This window comes from Rhinolophus hipposideros (assembly GCF_964194185.1).
Source record: "Rhinolophus hipposideros genome assembly, chromosome: 11".
Taxonomy (NCBI): Eukaryota; Metazoa; Chordata; class Mammalia; order Chiroptera; family Rhinolophidae; genus Rhinolophus; species Rhinolophus hipposideros.
The window spans coordinates 58,960,750-58,975,134 of record NC_138057.1 but is presented as its reverse complement, the minus strand read 5'-3'; the positions used below and the strand labels follow the sequence as shown (position 1 = coordinate 58,975,134).

The window sequence follows — 14,385 nt, the reverse complement described above, 5'->3', positions numbered from 1 at the left end:
ACTTCAGTTTGTCACATTTAGTCCATCAAACATTTGCGTGGGGTTTGTTTTGCAGGAGAAAATAGTTGCTTTTTCTTTCCTCCTTCCTGAAATTCAGACATTTGAGTGAAGCATCAGATTTTGTTTGGCTTTCGTTAATTTTACTGGCCACCTGTTTATAACAGTTGCTTTTGCCCCGGCAAGCAATTGCAGTCCTCCTCATTTGGTAAATGGTAGAATGACATGCCTCATGGATTTACTCTTCAGACTCCGTATTCACCTAATTTTCGTAGGAAAAGGGGAGCACAGAAATGGGAGGTACAGTTTTGGTGAATTTAGCATTGTATTAATATGACTGCTCAACCCCATCTCTACTGAAATTTTTTGCCTCAGTTATTCCTTCCTTGAAAAGTGTGCCGATTTCTAAGGTAGAAGTTTGATATTTGGTCCTGAGCTATGTGGTAATGGGTATATTTAACTGTGTTTAGAAATAGCAAAAAATGAAGTACTTTAATGCATTAAACATATCAAATTTAAAAGTTAATACTTAAATGGTTGAGTTGTATTTAAAAGAGCAGTACCTTCCTCCGACATGAGTTTTACATTTCCCTACGTTGATTTAAAAATATTAAAACGTTCCTCAAAATAAAACTTTATTGTTATGTAAATCATTGGAAAGAGACAGTGATTGCTTCTGTGTGGTGATAGTCTGATAGTCTTTGTAGCTGATATTTGGCTTATTTTCAATTTGAACTAAAACATATAAATCCTAGTCCTGAGTTGGATTTTCTGAATATGAGGAAAGTGAAGTCGAGATTTTAGTCTACTTTATGTGAGTGTTTAAGGGAAGTTTGAAATGTCCCAGTGAACACGTTCTAACATGCATTCGTAGGAGGAAAACAAAATTGTGTGTTATATTGAAAGTACATCTCCAGCTCACTTTATTTAGTAGTAGAGCCCCTGAAATTTTTGTGTGTAGATAAGATTTTTGTACATTGAAAGGAATTTTCAATTACCTTTTCATTTCACAGATGTTCTGTCTTCTATTTCTATTTGGCTGTAACTTCTAATGCATTCGTAGTAATCCCGCCTCGAATTTCCTTGCTGGTGGGGTAGTAGATGGGACAGACCAAGCAAGGAGCAGATGCTATGCAGAGTGACGGACCCTCTGCTGGATTCTGGGCAGGCCCAGAATGGGCCAGAATGGGGTCTCTTAATCCAATCTTTGAGGATCAGGAAAGAAGCATTCTCTAAGTTGGAACCTAAAGAATGGAGGTTACCCAGGTAAAAAACAGGAGACGAATGTTCCAGGCAGAGGACATGGCATGTGCATGCGTGTGGGAGAGAAGAGAAGGTGGTATTTAAGGAAACTGCACATGATTGACTAGCTCAGAGTGGAGTTGATGTAGCTATGGGGCGTTTGATGGGAGAGGGAACGGTATAACATGATGCTGTGGAGATGGCCAGGGCTAGCTGGGGCAAACTCTCTTGAGCCGTATTGGACTATTGGGCTTCATCTTGAGACCAAGGGGAGCCACCAGAGGCTCCAGAGGGTGAGTGACTTGTTGAGGAGAATACAAAACAGAGTAATCTGTGCATTTGAATGACCTTTGGCGTAGGACTCATATCAGTCCATTTCTAGCCCTTCTAATGTGCATCTGCCTTTCTTTGGATTTTTCTTTCACAAGCGTTTACTGGGCACTTAGTTATTATGTGCCAGGAACTGTGCTGGACACTGAGTTGGTATAAAACACCAGCTCAGAAAGTAAAGTCAAATTGACTTTGGTGGGTTACTGCTTTGTTACTTTTCAGTCTTTTACGATTTAGCTATTAAACAAGTGAGGAAAGAAGGAATATAATGAAGTTGTCTGTTAGACCCAGAAAGGATGGGGCACAATGGCCTTTGTCATTGTGGGACCAGCACCCCAGAATGTCATGCTTTCAGGAAATGTTGCTATGTTGTGATTAACACGTTTTGCGGAAGTGGGTGGGAGCTTTTGAGTAATACAATAAGCATTTGTGCACTCTTCCTCTAATGATAGTACAGTATTTAAAATGTTCTAAAAAATATTGAATAATACATGAATTCTTGTCCGCTCAACACAGAATGTACAGTTCGTCACTAAAGGTTTTATTTTCCCTCTTTCCTTTCTTCATACAACAAAACCACTTGTGTCCTGTGGTCAGTAGGGACCTATATGAGTTCATAGCCAAAGAAATGTTTTGGGTTAGGAAAAATAATAGCAGGAATTCCAAACTGAATTGTTTACTGGAGCTCTTTGGAAAAATGATTTGGCAAGCGTTGCCTGCCTTTGTCAAGTAAGTATGAGCAGTACACCACACTTAATAGTAGTATAGCACATGGTTCTCAGACTTCATTTTGTGGCCTTGTTTCAAAGCCTGTTTCCTAGGGTTCATTTTATTTAAGGAAGTCACGTCTTTCAGATCTATCTGATAGGTACTCAAGCCAGCTTAGGTCCTTCACCCTTGCTTCATTCCTGCCCACCTTCTCTCCCTTCTTCCTCCCTCCTCGCTTATTATCGTTCATTGAGTTAAAAAGAAAATTATGAAATAGTTCAAATATACAAAAAGGTACAGAGAATTTTTGAGATTTACCAATGTCGCCACATGTGACATCTGGTTAATTTTGACTGCTGCATGGTTTTCCATTTTTATAGTAAAATTTTTTTAAAAATCCATGCTTCTAGTGTTTGTCTTGTTTTTGCACATTGTTTATGGTGTCTCTTGGTGTACAGCTTTTGCTTTTGAAAATTGGTGTCATTTTTTTCCCATTTTCGTTTGAACTTTTTTGTATTTTGTTTAAGAGGGCTTTTCCTCCCTCAAGTTCATAAGTATATTTTCTCCCATATTTTTGAAACTTTCAGTTTTACTTTTTGCTCTTTGTTTAATCTACCCAAATTTAATTTTGTATAGTGGTGTGAGATGGAAAATTGATTAATCTTTTCTTATATGAATAACCAGTTGTCCCAGCAATAGTAATTGAATAGCCCATCCTTTCCCCATTGTAATATTAAGCTCACTGATTTGCATCAGTCCAATCTTTGCATTTTACAGTGTCCAAGCACAGAAAACTAAAATGAGGTCTTGAGCAAAATAATCGCCCAATAGATGATCTAACCTTTAAGCTTGATGCTGAATTTGAATTGTGTGTGTATTTTTAACCCTGTGACGTCATCCTACACCTCTATGTGTAACTCCAGTCAGTAGTCCTTTGAAAATGGAAATTTGTTTGTGTTAACAAGAGGTTGTCAATACTGTTAATGAATACTGAGCATTTAATCTCAAACAATTAGTGTAAAAAAATCCTAATAATGGCATTGACTGTTCTACCTATTACTTATGGATGGGTTCAGCCAATGTTTATCTGAGAATAAAACCTAAATCAATAAGTTAAACAAACCAAAGTTCGACCACTGACAAAAAGTCATATAGTAAGATACGATATGGCATTGATGCCTGATATGCACAGTAAATGTAACAAGGTCCTTATATGTGTGTTTGTGGTTAACTACATGCATAGGTTAAACAGTCATGCGGTAGGCCCTGCTCTGTGCATGGAATTTTGCTGAATTGTGTAGCTTTTAAAATAAGAAGGATAAGCTTGTCACAAAGTTAAGACATTTAAGTTGGAAAACCTGAAGGAAAAATCATTACTTATGAAGACTTAAATTCATTCAGATGGCGAAGGCCTATTCTAAGAACAGCATGAACTACTCACTGAAATGTACCGTTCAGGGGAAAGCTGACTGCTAATGGTGACAATGGGCTAGTGTTGGGTCTGGAGTTTTAGAAACCTGGTCTATTGCACTTGGTAAGTCGTGTGTACAGTTGGTGCGACTGACATACCTGGCCTCATAGGTGCTTGGAATGTCTTGCATCCCACTCAGGGCCAGGTGAACTGATTTGTCTCTCTCCCCTACTTCACACTCCGAAGCATTCAGTATTGTATGGGTCAGAGGTGGAATGTACAAACAACCACCTTCGTGCAGAGAATATTTTAAAAATTGGTGTGTACATTGTCCAAGTGCTGTGTCTGAATGGTTCTCACACTTCAGTCTGCAAAAGAAGGCCCCAAGGATTCCTGGGTAGCCCTCCTAGCTTCCAATTCAGTAGGTACCTGGAGTCTGCACACTTCACAAGCACCACAGGTAGTTCCCCTGTAGGAGCTCCCAAGACCACACTGTATTAGCAAAATAATCATTCACAAACGTCTGTCATGATTCTGGTTGTACTCAAGTGCAATTGGTACCATTTTAATTTAACATTTCCTTTTAATAGATTCCTTTTGTATAAATTTATATCACTGCTGTAAAAGTGAAATCAATATTGTATATAGAAGATACACATAAGTATACATTAAGATACAGATGAGTGTGTAAATCTATATATGTAGGTGTAGATATATATATATAATCTACAGAGATAGTGTTGTTTCCTTCAGGTTTTTTTCACTTAAATGTCAACTTTGGGGCAAATTTGTGTGTGTGTGTGTGTGTGTGTGTGTGCTATAAATATACTTATCCTTGCACTGGGAAGTATTTATAATTGTAGAAATAGCACATTGAAGTGTGGCTGATGTGCTTTCAAGTGATAGCTCTAGCTCTTCCCCGCAGAGAGAGGCTACAGGAGACAATGCTGGAGAGCTAGCCAAGAAATGGAGGGTTGTTAGGTGAAATGATTCCTGGTACTTCATGTGACCTCTGCCATCTTAAGAAGCAAGCTGACCTGACTGCCCCAGGAGGCAGGGAGGCGGGCCCAGATCACCTGAAGGGACCATTCTTACCCAGGAAAGTGGGCCCATTAAGTTGTTTACTGCTTTGAATTGTACAGCTCTTAAGCCCACGCCATGTGGCTACAAGCCCCTGTGTTAACACGCACCTTGGCTATATATATCACGTCTCTTTCCGGTGTGGAGACCTACTGTCTTGCTGCCTGAGATCCTGCTTTTGTTTGTAAGTTCCCATAATAAACTCTAGGTGTAATTCTGGAGTTGCCAGCCTCTTTCTTTGGTCTCTTGGCCGTGGGAAATTTTCGCAACAAGGATGTATGTCTTTTCAAGAACTAGAAAACCATGGTAGCAGACAAGAGCCCTTCAATTTTGGTAGTAAATTTTTGAGGAAGGGAAAAGAAAGGCAGTGCAAGGTAGTCTGCACATTGCCTCTAATGTTCATGAAAATGCTGGGATATGTGCACAACATTATTAACTGCTGTATGGTTGAGAAAATAGAGGCCGGGGGAATTGAAATCATTTGCCCAGGGTTCTGTAGCTACCTCAGGTCCCCAGAGAAGAGCGGGCACAGTGATAAGAATCATAAGACTCTTATAACCATTCATACTTTATTGAAGAAATGGATTAACTATCAGATTTTAAGTTTTAAAAATTTACAATAATTTGGCATTTTTTTGGTTTGCTATACAGTCCCGAGCACATATCATCTTGTGGGCCTTGTGGTAAGCACAAAAACACTTCATCTCTTATGTCTTCCAGTTAAGATCTCCCAGTTTATAAAAGTTTTCCTTACTGCAAGTTCTGAGTAAGGTTAACCTCTAGTATGGTAACCTTTAGTTATAATGTCAACCTGAAGAGAGAAAGTAAAAATCAAAAACACCCCACCTGTTTTTGCTCATGAAGTACTTCATGGGAGGAACAGTCATTAATATAATCTATGAGTGGTGTCATAGAGACCTGTCTGAGTATAGTGTTTAAGGGGAACCATAGAGCTGTCAGAGGACTGAGTGTGGGAATGCTGGATGCTAATGGATAAGCCATTCTAGAAGAGCTCGTGGATTAGGCTGGACAAATTCTTTCATAGAACCTGTGGACAGATTCTCTCAGACGTGGACGTTCAGGACTATGCTTGGATATTATAATCATGATGATACTAACTTCATTTTCTGCATTTGGAGTCCTTTCTAAAGGAAAACATCCCAGAATGCTATTCCTCAGAGTTAATGAGTTCCATTCACTTTCAGCCATTTCCCTTGCAGTCTGAATTGTAATTTCACAGCAATCTCTGACATAAGACAAATATACCAAATAGCCTAGCTGTTTCGATTTCAGAGCTATCTGATATTGAAAAAAGCGGTGTCCATAGAAGCACGAAGGAAACATGGGTGTTCCCTGAAGAACTTTATTCCCCCATTTGACAGATAAGAATGAAACTGTTCCTATATCTTTTTCTCTTTGACAGTCTGAAAACGGGAACCAAATTGGAGACTCCTCAGCCATCACAATTCTGGCCTCAGAGTCTGTCCATCAGTGTTCCTTTTCTTCTCTAGCTTAGGCTTTCTGCTCTAATGTATCTTTTTCTTGGGCCTAATTAATTATTTTCTTACGTTTGCTATGTAAGTAGGTAGTCTGTAATAGCAATTAAATATATAAATGAGTAAATATAAAGATTTGACTAAAATTAGTCATAAAAATAAGTGTTCTGTATCACGTTTCCAGTGTTAGAACCAGTGCAGACTTGAGCAGAATGAAAGAGAATTCCTTCTTCCCACGCCTTTGGTAGCTATAAACTTTACATTTTTTTCCCTTTCTTGTTGAGTCATCCCAAACTTGTTTCTCCAGGCCATTCCCATGTCCCGTCTTACAGAACCATAGACAGAGTTGGGAATTGGTGGTCAGAATTGCATTGGACACACACACACTTGACATATGAGATGGTTTTATCTATTACATATCAGCTAGTTTTAAATCTATATCTCTACACCCCGTGAAAGCATTCATCAAAGAATTAGTAATTCTTATCTGAAATAAACAACCTATAAACATATAATTAGAATAATTTTAGTGTCTTATTTTGGTTAGGAATGGGTTTCTTGTGTTTTAAACTCAAGATTATGATTGGTTATTTTCAATAGAGAGTTCAAATTTACATTGGAGCTTAAAAACAAAGTGTTTTTCTTTTCCTCATTCCAGGTGGAACTAAACTCTACATCTTTCTTCCCGAGCAAGGAGCTGGCTGAAGCCACAGAAACTTTGCTGGATAGTCTTGGGACTCTGGCCGTAGAGGTAAGTTGTCTTTCTAGCACCAGAAGTCAAACCATCCACTATTACTTTTCTTGGCTCTGAATTTGGCTAACAGGGTCCTTTTGATATGTACGATCAATTTTAGAAGCTTCAGTGGTCTTGAAAATGATCGTGTTTGATCTTTAGAGATGAAATCGAGACTCATAGATGTTGCAGAGCTAATTAATGGCTAAAGACCCAATATTTAGCCTAGAAATTTCTTCCATCTTTACTCCTGCCCCTAATGACTCGTGTACAGAGGATAATTCCTGCTTATCCCCTAGGTGCTGCTGCATTTGTCTTGTCAGCAATTTCTCCATTTTTCTTTTTCAGTAGCAAGGCCAGAGAATCTTTTTACCAAAACGTTTATTTGCTCACTAAAGGAAATAGCATGGGTACCGCTAATTTAGATCTTCCCGTTGTAAACATCTGACCTCTGGGGTTCAACTTTAGGAATATAGTCTCTTGATGAACATTAAGTTGAGTTTGCCTTTCAGGTCTACATGTTGACAGATGTATCAGAATAACTTTTGTCACAGGACCAGAGGGCCTATAGGTGGTTACAAAAGCAGTTAACCTTTCCTTGGCCTTCCAGCCAGTGTGTGCTTTACCTTCTGACACCCTGGCCTGTTTCAGATTAGACTGGGAAAGGAGGAACTTTCTGGAGCCCAGTGTGTAAGGAGCTGAGCCAGGGGCCGTGATCAGAACAGTACAGGCCTTCATGTATAGGACATTGGATAGGAAGAATTTGTGGGGATATTTTCTCAGACTTGGTTCAGCCTTATTTTGAGTTGCATCTTGAACTCAAGTTTTGGTGTTTGTATCATTTTTTTCTCAAATATCAAAATTTACTTTGTTTTTGGAGGATAAACGTATTACATGGTCACTGTGGAAAATACAGAATGTTTGGAAAAGACAGAAAACATCGAGATTAAACCGTCGACACTTCAGAGTGTTGTTTTCGGTCTTCTTTTTTCTTTTAATTCTGCTCACCTGTGTCTGACACAAAAAGGGCTTTTGTGTCCCTTTCAGGAGGAGAAGCCTCTTCCATCTTGCCATTTGTTACTTCAGTTATGAATGCTGGTAGCCTTTCTGTAGGTGGAGACGCTGGGTCACCTGGGGTTGTTCCAGGAGGCAGAAAGAGAAACAGAAACTACCCTGCAAGTCCATAGCCATTTCTCCAGGGCGCTGTGAGCTGGCATTGACATGCCCTGTACTATCCTTGTGGGTTCCCGGCCTTAGAGAAAGCCAAGCAGGGAGTATAACATGGGAGACTCCCTCTAAACTCAGGGTCTGGGTACAGCTGTTTCCTCTTATATCACTGGCCTGCCTTATGTTTGAAGTAAAAAAATAATCGAAAGCCTGTGATGTTCCCATCGCTGATGTGGGGGAAACTCTCCAACTGAACAATATACATTTTTGTTGGCAGCTGCTTCTGTGCGGATTGTTTGCTCCCTGGTCTGGTCAAGCAAGCGCCACCCACTCCTCTCAGTGGAAAACCTTTAAGTTACTTTGACCATAGGTTACTCATTGTCTAATGTGCTATTTCTCTGGGACAAATGGGAGAAGATGAATGAATGAATGAATGAATGAATGAATGAATGAATGAATAAATAAATAAATAAATGCACTTGTTTATCTGTTCAGTGTTTGGAAAGAAAGTTGGTTGTTTTGACCAAAGCATAACCCTTGAAGGAAAAAGGACCTAACAGTTTCTGACGAACTCCCCGGGTTCGTGCAGTTTCACCCAATTTCCCTGTACAATCCGTATGACAAATATGAGTGGATCTTACCGTGCTGATTTTACAGATGACACTGAGGCTCAGAAAAGGTAGAGAGCTTGCCCACAGTCACTTAGTTAGTTAATTGGCAAAACTGGGATTTGAACCCAGGACTGTTGGAATCCAGAGCCCATGTTCTTGCCACTCTAGCCCACTTTTTGTCTGATGAACTCTGATGGAAACTGGAACAGGATAGATAGGCGGCTCTTCAAAGAAAGAAAATACAGAGGAACTGGACTTGGCAGCTGCATGGAGCTAGATGAGTCAGAGCTGACCTGAGCTTCCTGTCTGGGTGACAGGGAAGGTGATAAGATTGGGAACACAGGACGGGGAGCAGCATCTGTTACCCACCCAGCACCAACCTGCCATTTTGAGGCTGGGAACTCAGCAGTGAACACACTAACTGCCCTGTTCTCGTGGGGCTCGTGTGGGGTGGGAGACAGGGCATTGGATAACAGCAGGGATACGTGCCATGAAGAAAAATAACGCAGGGTAAGGGAACTAGTGAGGTAGGTAGGGAAGTCCTCTCTGATAAGGTGACAGTTGAACCTGGAGGAAATGACAGTGTGTCAATGGAGAAGGAAGGACACTCCAACCAGGAGGAACCACAGATACAAAGACACTAATGTAGGGCGCGATTAAAGAATGCGTTTAAAGACCAGGAAGGAGACTGGTGTGGCCAGAATAAAATGAGAAGGTGGTTGGAGGTGAGAGGTTGGAGAAGGAGGTGAGTGCTGTGGAGATTGGTCAGGCTGAATTTCTGCTGAGTGAGATAGGATGCCCAGAGGGTTTGGAGCAGAGGGGCATGGAATGTGACCTAGAGTATGAGACCTTTTACATTCTGGCCACCCCTCCTGTCAGTAGGAGTGCTTCACTGAGGAAGTGTGCAGCATGAGCTGAGGTAGAAAAGAATGAGTAGGAGTTTGCCCCTAAGACAGGTGCTGGGAAGAGCCAACAGTTTGGAATAACTGCATCATCTATGATGCCTCTGTCCAAAGATATGCTGATTTTATACAGAAAGAAATCTGTTCTTTTGATTGGGGCCTGGCAAAATGGTGGTGCTGAGGCAGTCTGTGAAAACAGAAGTTAAGTGAGTGACTAAAACTTTCCAGGGTTGTTCCACCCACCAACAAAAGGAAAGGTGGTCTGACCATCTGTGCCCTCCCTATCCATATACCTGATACAGGTTTTGAAAATATAAAGTACGGAAAGGCTGGCCACCTAATTGTGTTTTCATGGTGTGTGTTAGATGCTCCCTCTCTGGAGGGAGACATGTCTGTGACCTCTGACCCACCCCCGAAGTGCCTGAAGGCCAGATTAGATCTGCAACACCCAGGGCCACGTTGTTCATAGGAGTCAGCAGGCTCTGAGAGACAGAAAACTGGCACGTGGAGTCCGATTCTGGGCCTTCTCCAGGGCGTGTGCAGGATCCCACAGCCTCCCCGCCTCTGCTCCCCACGGCTCCGTCTTCTGGGTAATGAGAACACGGGCTGACTTCTCAAGGAGGGTAGGGATATGTCAATGATTTATTGTCCAATGCGTGGAAATACAAAGTGCTCTATAAATATTTAATTATAAGAGCAATCGGGCCAAGAACTTCACAAGGTGCTGGAGTACATTTGTGTGTGAGACAAAGCGCCTGTTGGAGTATAAGTCACAGTCAGTCCCTGGCTGCCTGGGGCGTCTGACTCATCACCTGCAGGGGCTGTTCTGGGCAGGGGCCCCCCTCGCACATATCATGTGATTTATTCCTCACCATACTCTGTCATCATTTTGATGATAAGTTGGGCCTTAGAGAAGTGACTTTTCTAAGACTGTAAGCTAATGAGGGACATAGCCGGGAATCAAGCTGGGATCTCCTACCTGATGCTTTTTCTGTTGCCCTACACTTAACGAGGATGGGGACTGCACACACAGCACCTTTTCTCCTCAGTTTCCACAGTGAAGTTTGAGATGTTTTAGAAATGAGTCTGTGATCCAGAGTGTGAGCAGTTCCTGAAGTATGTATGTGAATATGTAGCTGTTCAGACAGAGAAAGCATGCTCTCCCGTAAGCCAGAAGCCAATCAATGCAATTAAGCCCATCACCCGGGGCTCCCCTAGTGTCTAAGCCGTGCTTCTCAGTCTTTCATGTACAGGGGAGTCACCTGGCATCCTGTGAAAGTACAGATTTGCATTGTAGGTCGACAGGCCAGAATCTCTGCATTTCAAACAACCTCTCACATTACACGAATGCTGCTGGTCTCTGGACCACAGCCGGAGTAGCGTAGTTTGGGCAGTTAGGTCACAAGGCTTCGATGATGTCAGACAAGATGTGTTCTGGGATGTGGCTTTGGAGAGGTCCAGAAAATAAGATGTCTCTTTTTTGTCTCCTCTGTTCCCCACTTTTGCTCCACCCTTTTCTCCTCTCCCTTCTCCTTTTCCTCCTCATCCCTGATGCCAGCTGTTCAGCATGAGGAGCTGGAGTGACATGCGGCAGGAGGTGATGTTTCTGACCAATGTGAACAGCTCCAGCTCCTCTACCCAGATTTACCAGGCAGTGTCCCGCATCGTCTGTGGCCATCCCGAGGGTGGGGGCCTGAAGATCAAGTCCCTCAACTGGTACGAGGACAACAACTACAAAGCCCTCTTTGGAGGCAATGGCACCGAGGAGGATGCTGGAAACTTCTATGATAATTCTACGAGTGAGTATCTGTGCAGACCAAAGCTCTGGCCCCAGCCCACCTTAGTCGTAGACTCAACCCTGTGTTACCTCCTGGCTCGTGCTTACCCTCATCCTCTGTAGCAGCACTGGGTGTTCACGTGTTTGTCTGAGTGCCTAGAGGAGAGTGTCTTTTCCTAATTAGCTAAGTGTCCCCACTTTGAATGGGGCCTGGCACATCTCAGGTACGCTGTGTGTTTATCAAATGAATGAATGATTGAAAGCCAATCCCCCCAGTTTTCTGTGGGATGCAGGAAGGTGGTTCCCAGAGTAATCAAGGATCTTCTTCTTTCATCCTCCCCTCTTGAGGTAAGCTTTATAATAAAAACTTAATAACAGTAATAGCAACAATAAAAACCAACATTTAGGGAATACTTCTCTCCACCATGCATTCTATTAGTTATCTCATTTAACCCTTACAACAACCCTGTAAGGAAGGTTTTATGACCCCACATTTTATTATAGGCTCAGAGAGGTTAAATACATGACTTGGTCAAAGCCACACACGAGCTAATCCACAAGAGCCGGGATTAAGCCCAGGACGTGCTGGCTCCATGCTTTTTTTCCGGTAAACCACATGGCTTCTGAAATACCTGTTAATGCGGGCGTGTGTCTACCACCAGACTTGGTCATTTGATCTGCTGTTTGTTTTTGGTTCTCAGCTGCCAGGTGGCGTTAAAGAACCTTGTAATTCCATATCTGCTCCCCACACTTGGGCAGTTTGGTGGTGAAATGTGTCCTGTGCCTGGTGACAGCAAGGAGCCAGTGTTACAGTTTTAGACAATGGCGTCCTTTTCCTTGAAAACTTGATGCAAGTGAGCCTTTCTCCATTTTCAACTGCAGGTGTGTCTTTCAGACACTGAGTGAGGCAGCTTTTTGTGCATTACCGTAACCCAAGAACCTTTTATTTTTCTCTGGAGTAAAGCACTCAAGACATTGCAGGTTGCTTTGCAAGCCTGAAGGGGATGGCATTATAGGCAGTTTTCTGAAATGCCATCCCCTCTGCTTTGCAAGTCAACCCAAGGGACATTTTGTTTGTACAACAGATAATTGTGAACAAACACTCTTTTAAAAAAACTAATACTAATTAAATTGTCTTTGCAGCATAGAGGATACTTGGTATTTAAAAAACCCCAGAATGAATTTTTTTTTTAAAAAAAAAATCAGGAATCATTGTGGATAATCAAACCCTATTGTCTGTTATAACTTTGGATTTTTATTACGTTTATTACATATATTTCTGCTGAGACCTAATTAAAAGGAATTTTTAAATTTTTCCTTAAAAACTGAAGTCTGAATTCAACGCGCTGTTTTCGAGGAAAACAAACTGGTGAGGGCCGGCATGAAAGTATGAATCTAGAGTTATGCAGTCTGTGCATAGGACAAACGCTTTCAAGATCGTTTCAGTTGTGAGTTCTCCATCATCAGTGCTGTAATAAGCTCTGATTATTAAGCATTGTTCTAAGGACTCTACGAGTAATATTTCAGTGAATCTTCGCCACATCTCTGCCAAGTAGATGTTATTAACTTTTATTTTTACAGGGGAACAAACGGTGAAATTATTTATTACATAATAGCGTGTAGCTATTAAGTGGTAGAGCTGGAATTTGACCCCAGGACTGTCTGGCTGGCTCCAAAGCCCTTGTTAGTTCCCATAAGTATGTGACCATGCATATGAATATTTGCCTCTTCTCTTCTTCATAGCTCCTTATTGCAATGATTTGATGAAGAATTTGGAGTCCAGTCCCCTTTCTCGCATCATATGGAAAGCTCTGAAGCCTCTGCTTGTTGGGAAGATCCTGTACACACCTGACACTCCAGCCACAAGGCAGGTTATGGCTGAGGTAAGCTGCCCAGGCCCAAATGTCCCTCTCCAGAATCCTCCCAGGATTACTGGCCAACAGGCAAAGGCAGTTTCAGATGGAATATGTTGAGTGTACTCCTGGCTCTCCTGGGATTTCCAAAGAGCGAGAACCTTGAGTCTGACCCAGCCAGAGCTGACTGTTGAGGGCTAGCTCTCCAGCCTTGGGTATTTGAATCACAGCTGCAGACAGGCACTTCTTGGGGAGGGGAAGGGCTGCTGTGATGCAGCATCTTTTTAGGAAGCAGCTGCATTGTTCATGTCTCTGCGTCTCCTCCTCTTTGTTTGCTATCCCTGGCTCCCCGCCTAACTCCAGGTGAATAAGACCTTCCAGGAACTGGCAGTGTTTCATGATTTGGAAGGCATGTGGGAAGAGCTCAGCCCCAAGATCTGGACCTTCATGGAAAGCAGCGAAGAAATGGACCTGGTCCGGGTGAGTGTCCTCTGGTCACCATGAGCCTGCTTGATGTTACAGAAGTGAGTTTCTGGTCACTTTTCCGGAAGTGACTGAGATGAGAATTCTTTATGTTCAACCTGTATAGGTATATTGAGTAGAACTCAAGCCACAGGGCTGTCACTTTTTTTTTTTTTTAAGGAGGGCGCAGCTCACAGTGGCCCATGTGGGGATCAAACCGGCAACCTTGGTATTATCAGCACCACGCTCTAACCAACTGAGCCGAGCGGCCACCGTAGAGCTATAGGAGGTTGTGCATGGATAACACTCTTTCATGCTCATCAGCATCGCGCGTCTGGTGGTCACAAATCAGTTTTCTAAGAAACTGAGGGAAGGCTGGTATTTGGAGCAAGAGTTTGGTGATGGCAGGACCCAGAAATTTTTCATTTCTGGCTCTAGAGCCAGCCACAACATCTTGTTTCACCTACCTGTGTCTTGGTAGAGCTTGGACAGAGGTGTGGAGCAAAGGGCTGGTCTGACCCGTAGACCTCTCTGAGATCCTTGCTCCCAAAGCACTGCGTGAGCAAGGAGCTGCCCTTATCACGTGGAGAGCAATTGCACTTAGTGCTTTAGAAGT

At 42.3% G+C, this 14,385-nt stretch overlaps 1 protein-coding gene across 2 annotated transcripts in view; it reads left to right on the top strand.

The window, feature by feature from the left end:
- Positions 1-14,385, top strand: part of ABCA1 (ATP binding cassette subfamily A member 1) — a 122,935-nt gene that overhangs the window by 57,378 nt on the left and 51,172 nt on the right. For both annotated transcript variants that reach the window (XM_081065652.1, XM_081065653.1), the window contains exons 8-11: positions 6,923-7,015; positions 11,236-11,476; positions 13,198-13,337; positions 13,671-13,787. In XM_081065652.1, the coding sequence (XP_080921778.1) occupies positions 6,923-7,015; positions 11,236-11,476; positions 13,198-13,337; positions 13,671-13,787 (591 nt within the window). The remainder of the gene's footprint in view (positions 1-6,922; positions 7,016-11,235; positions 11,477-13,197; positions 13,338-13,670; positions 13,788-14,385) is intronic.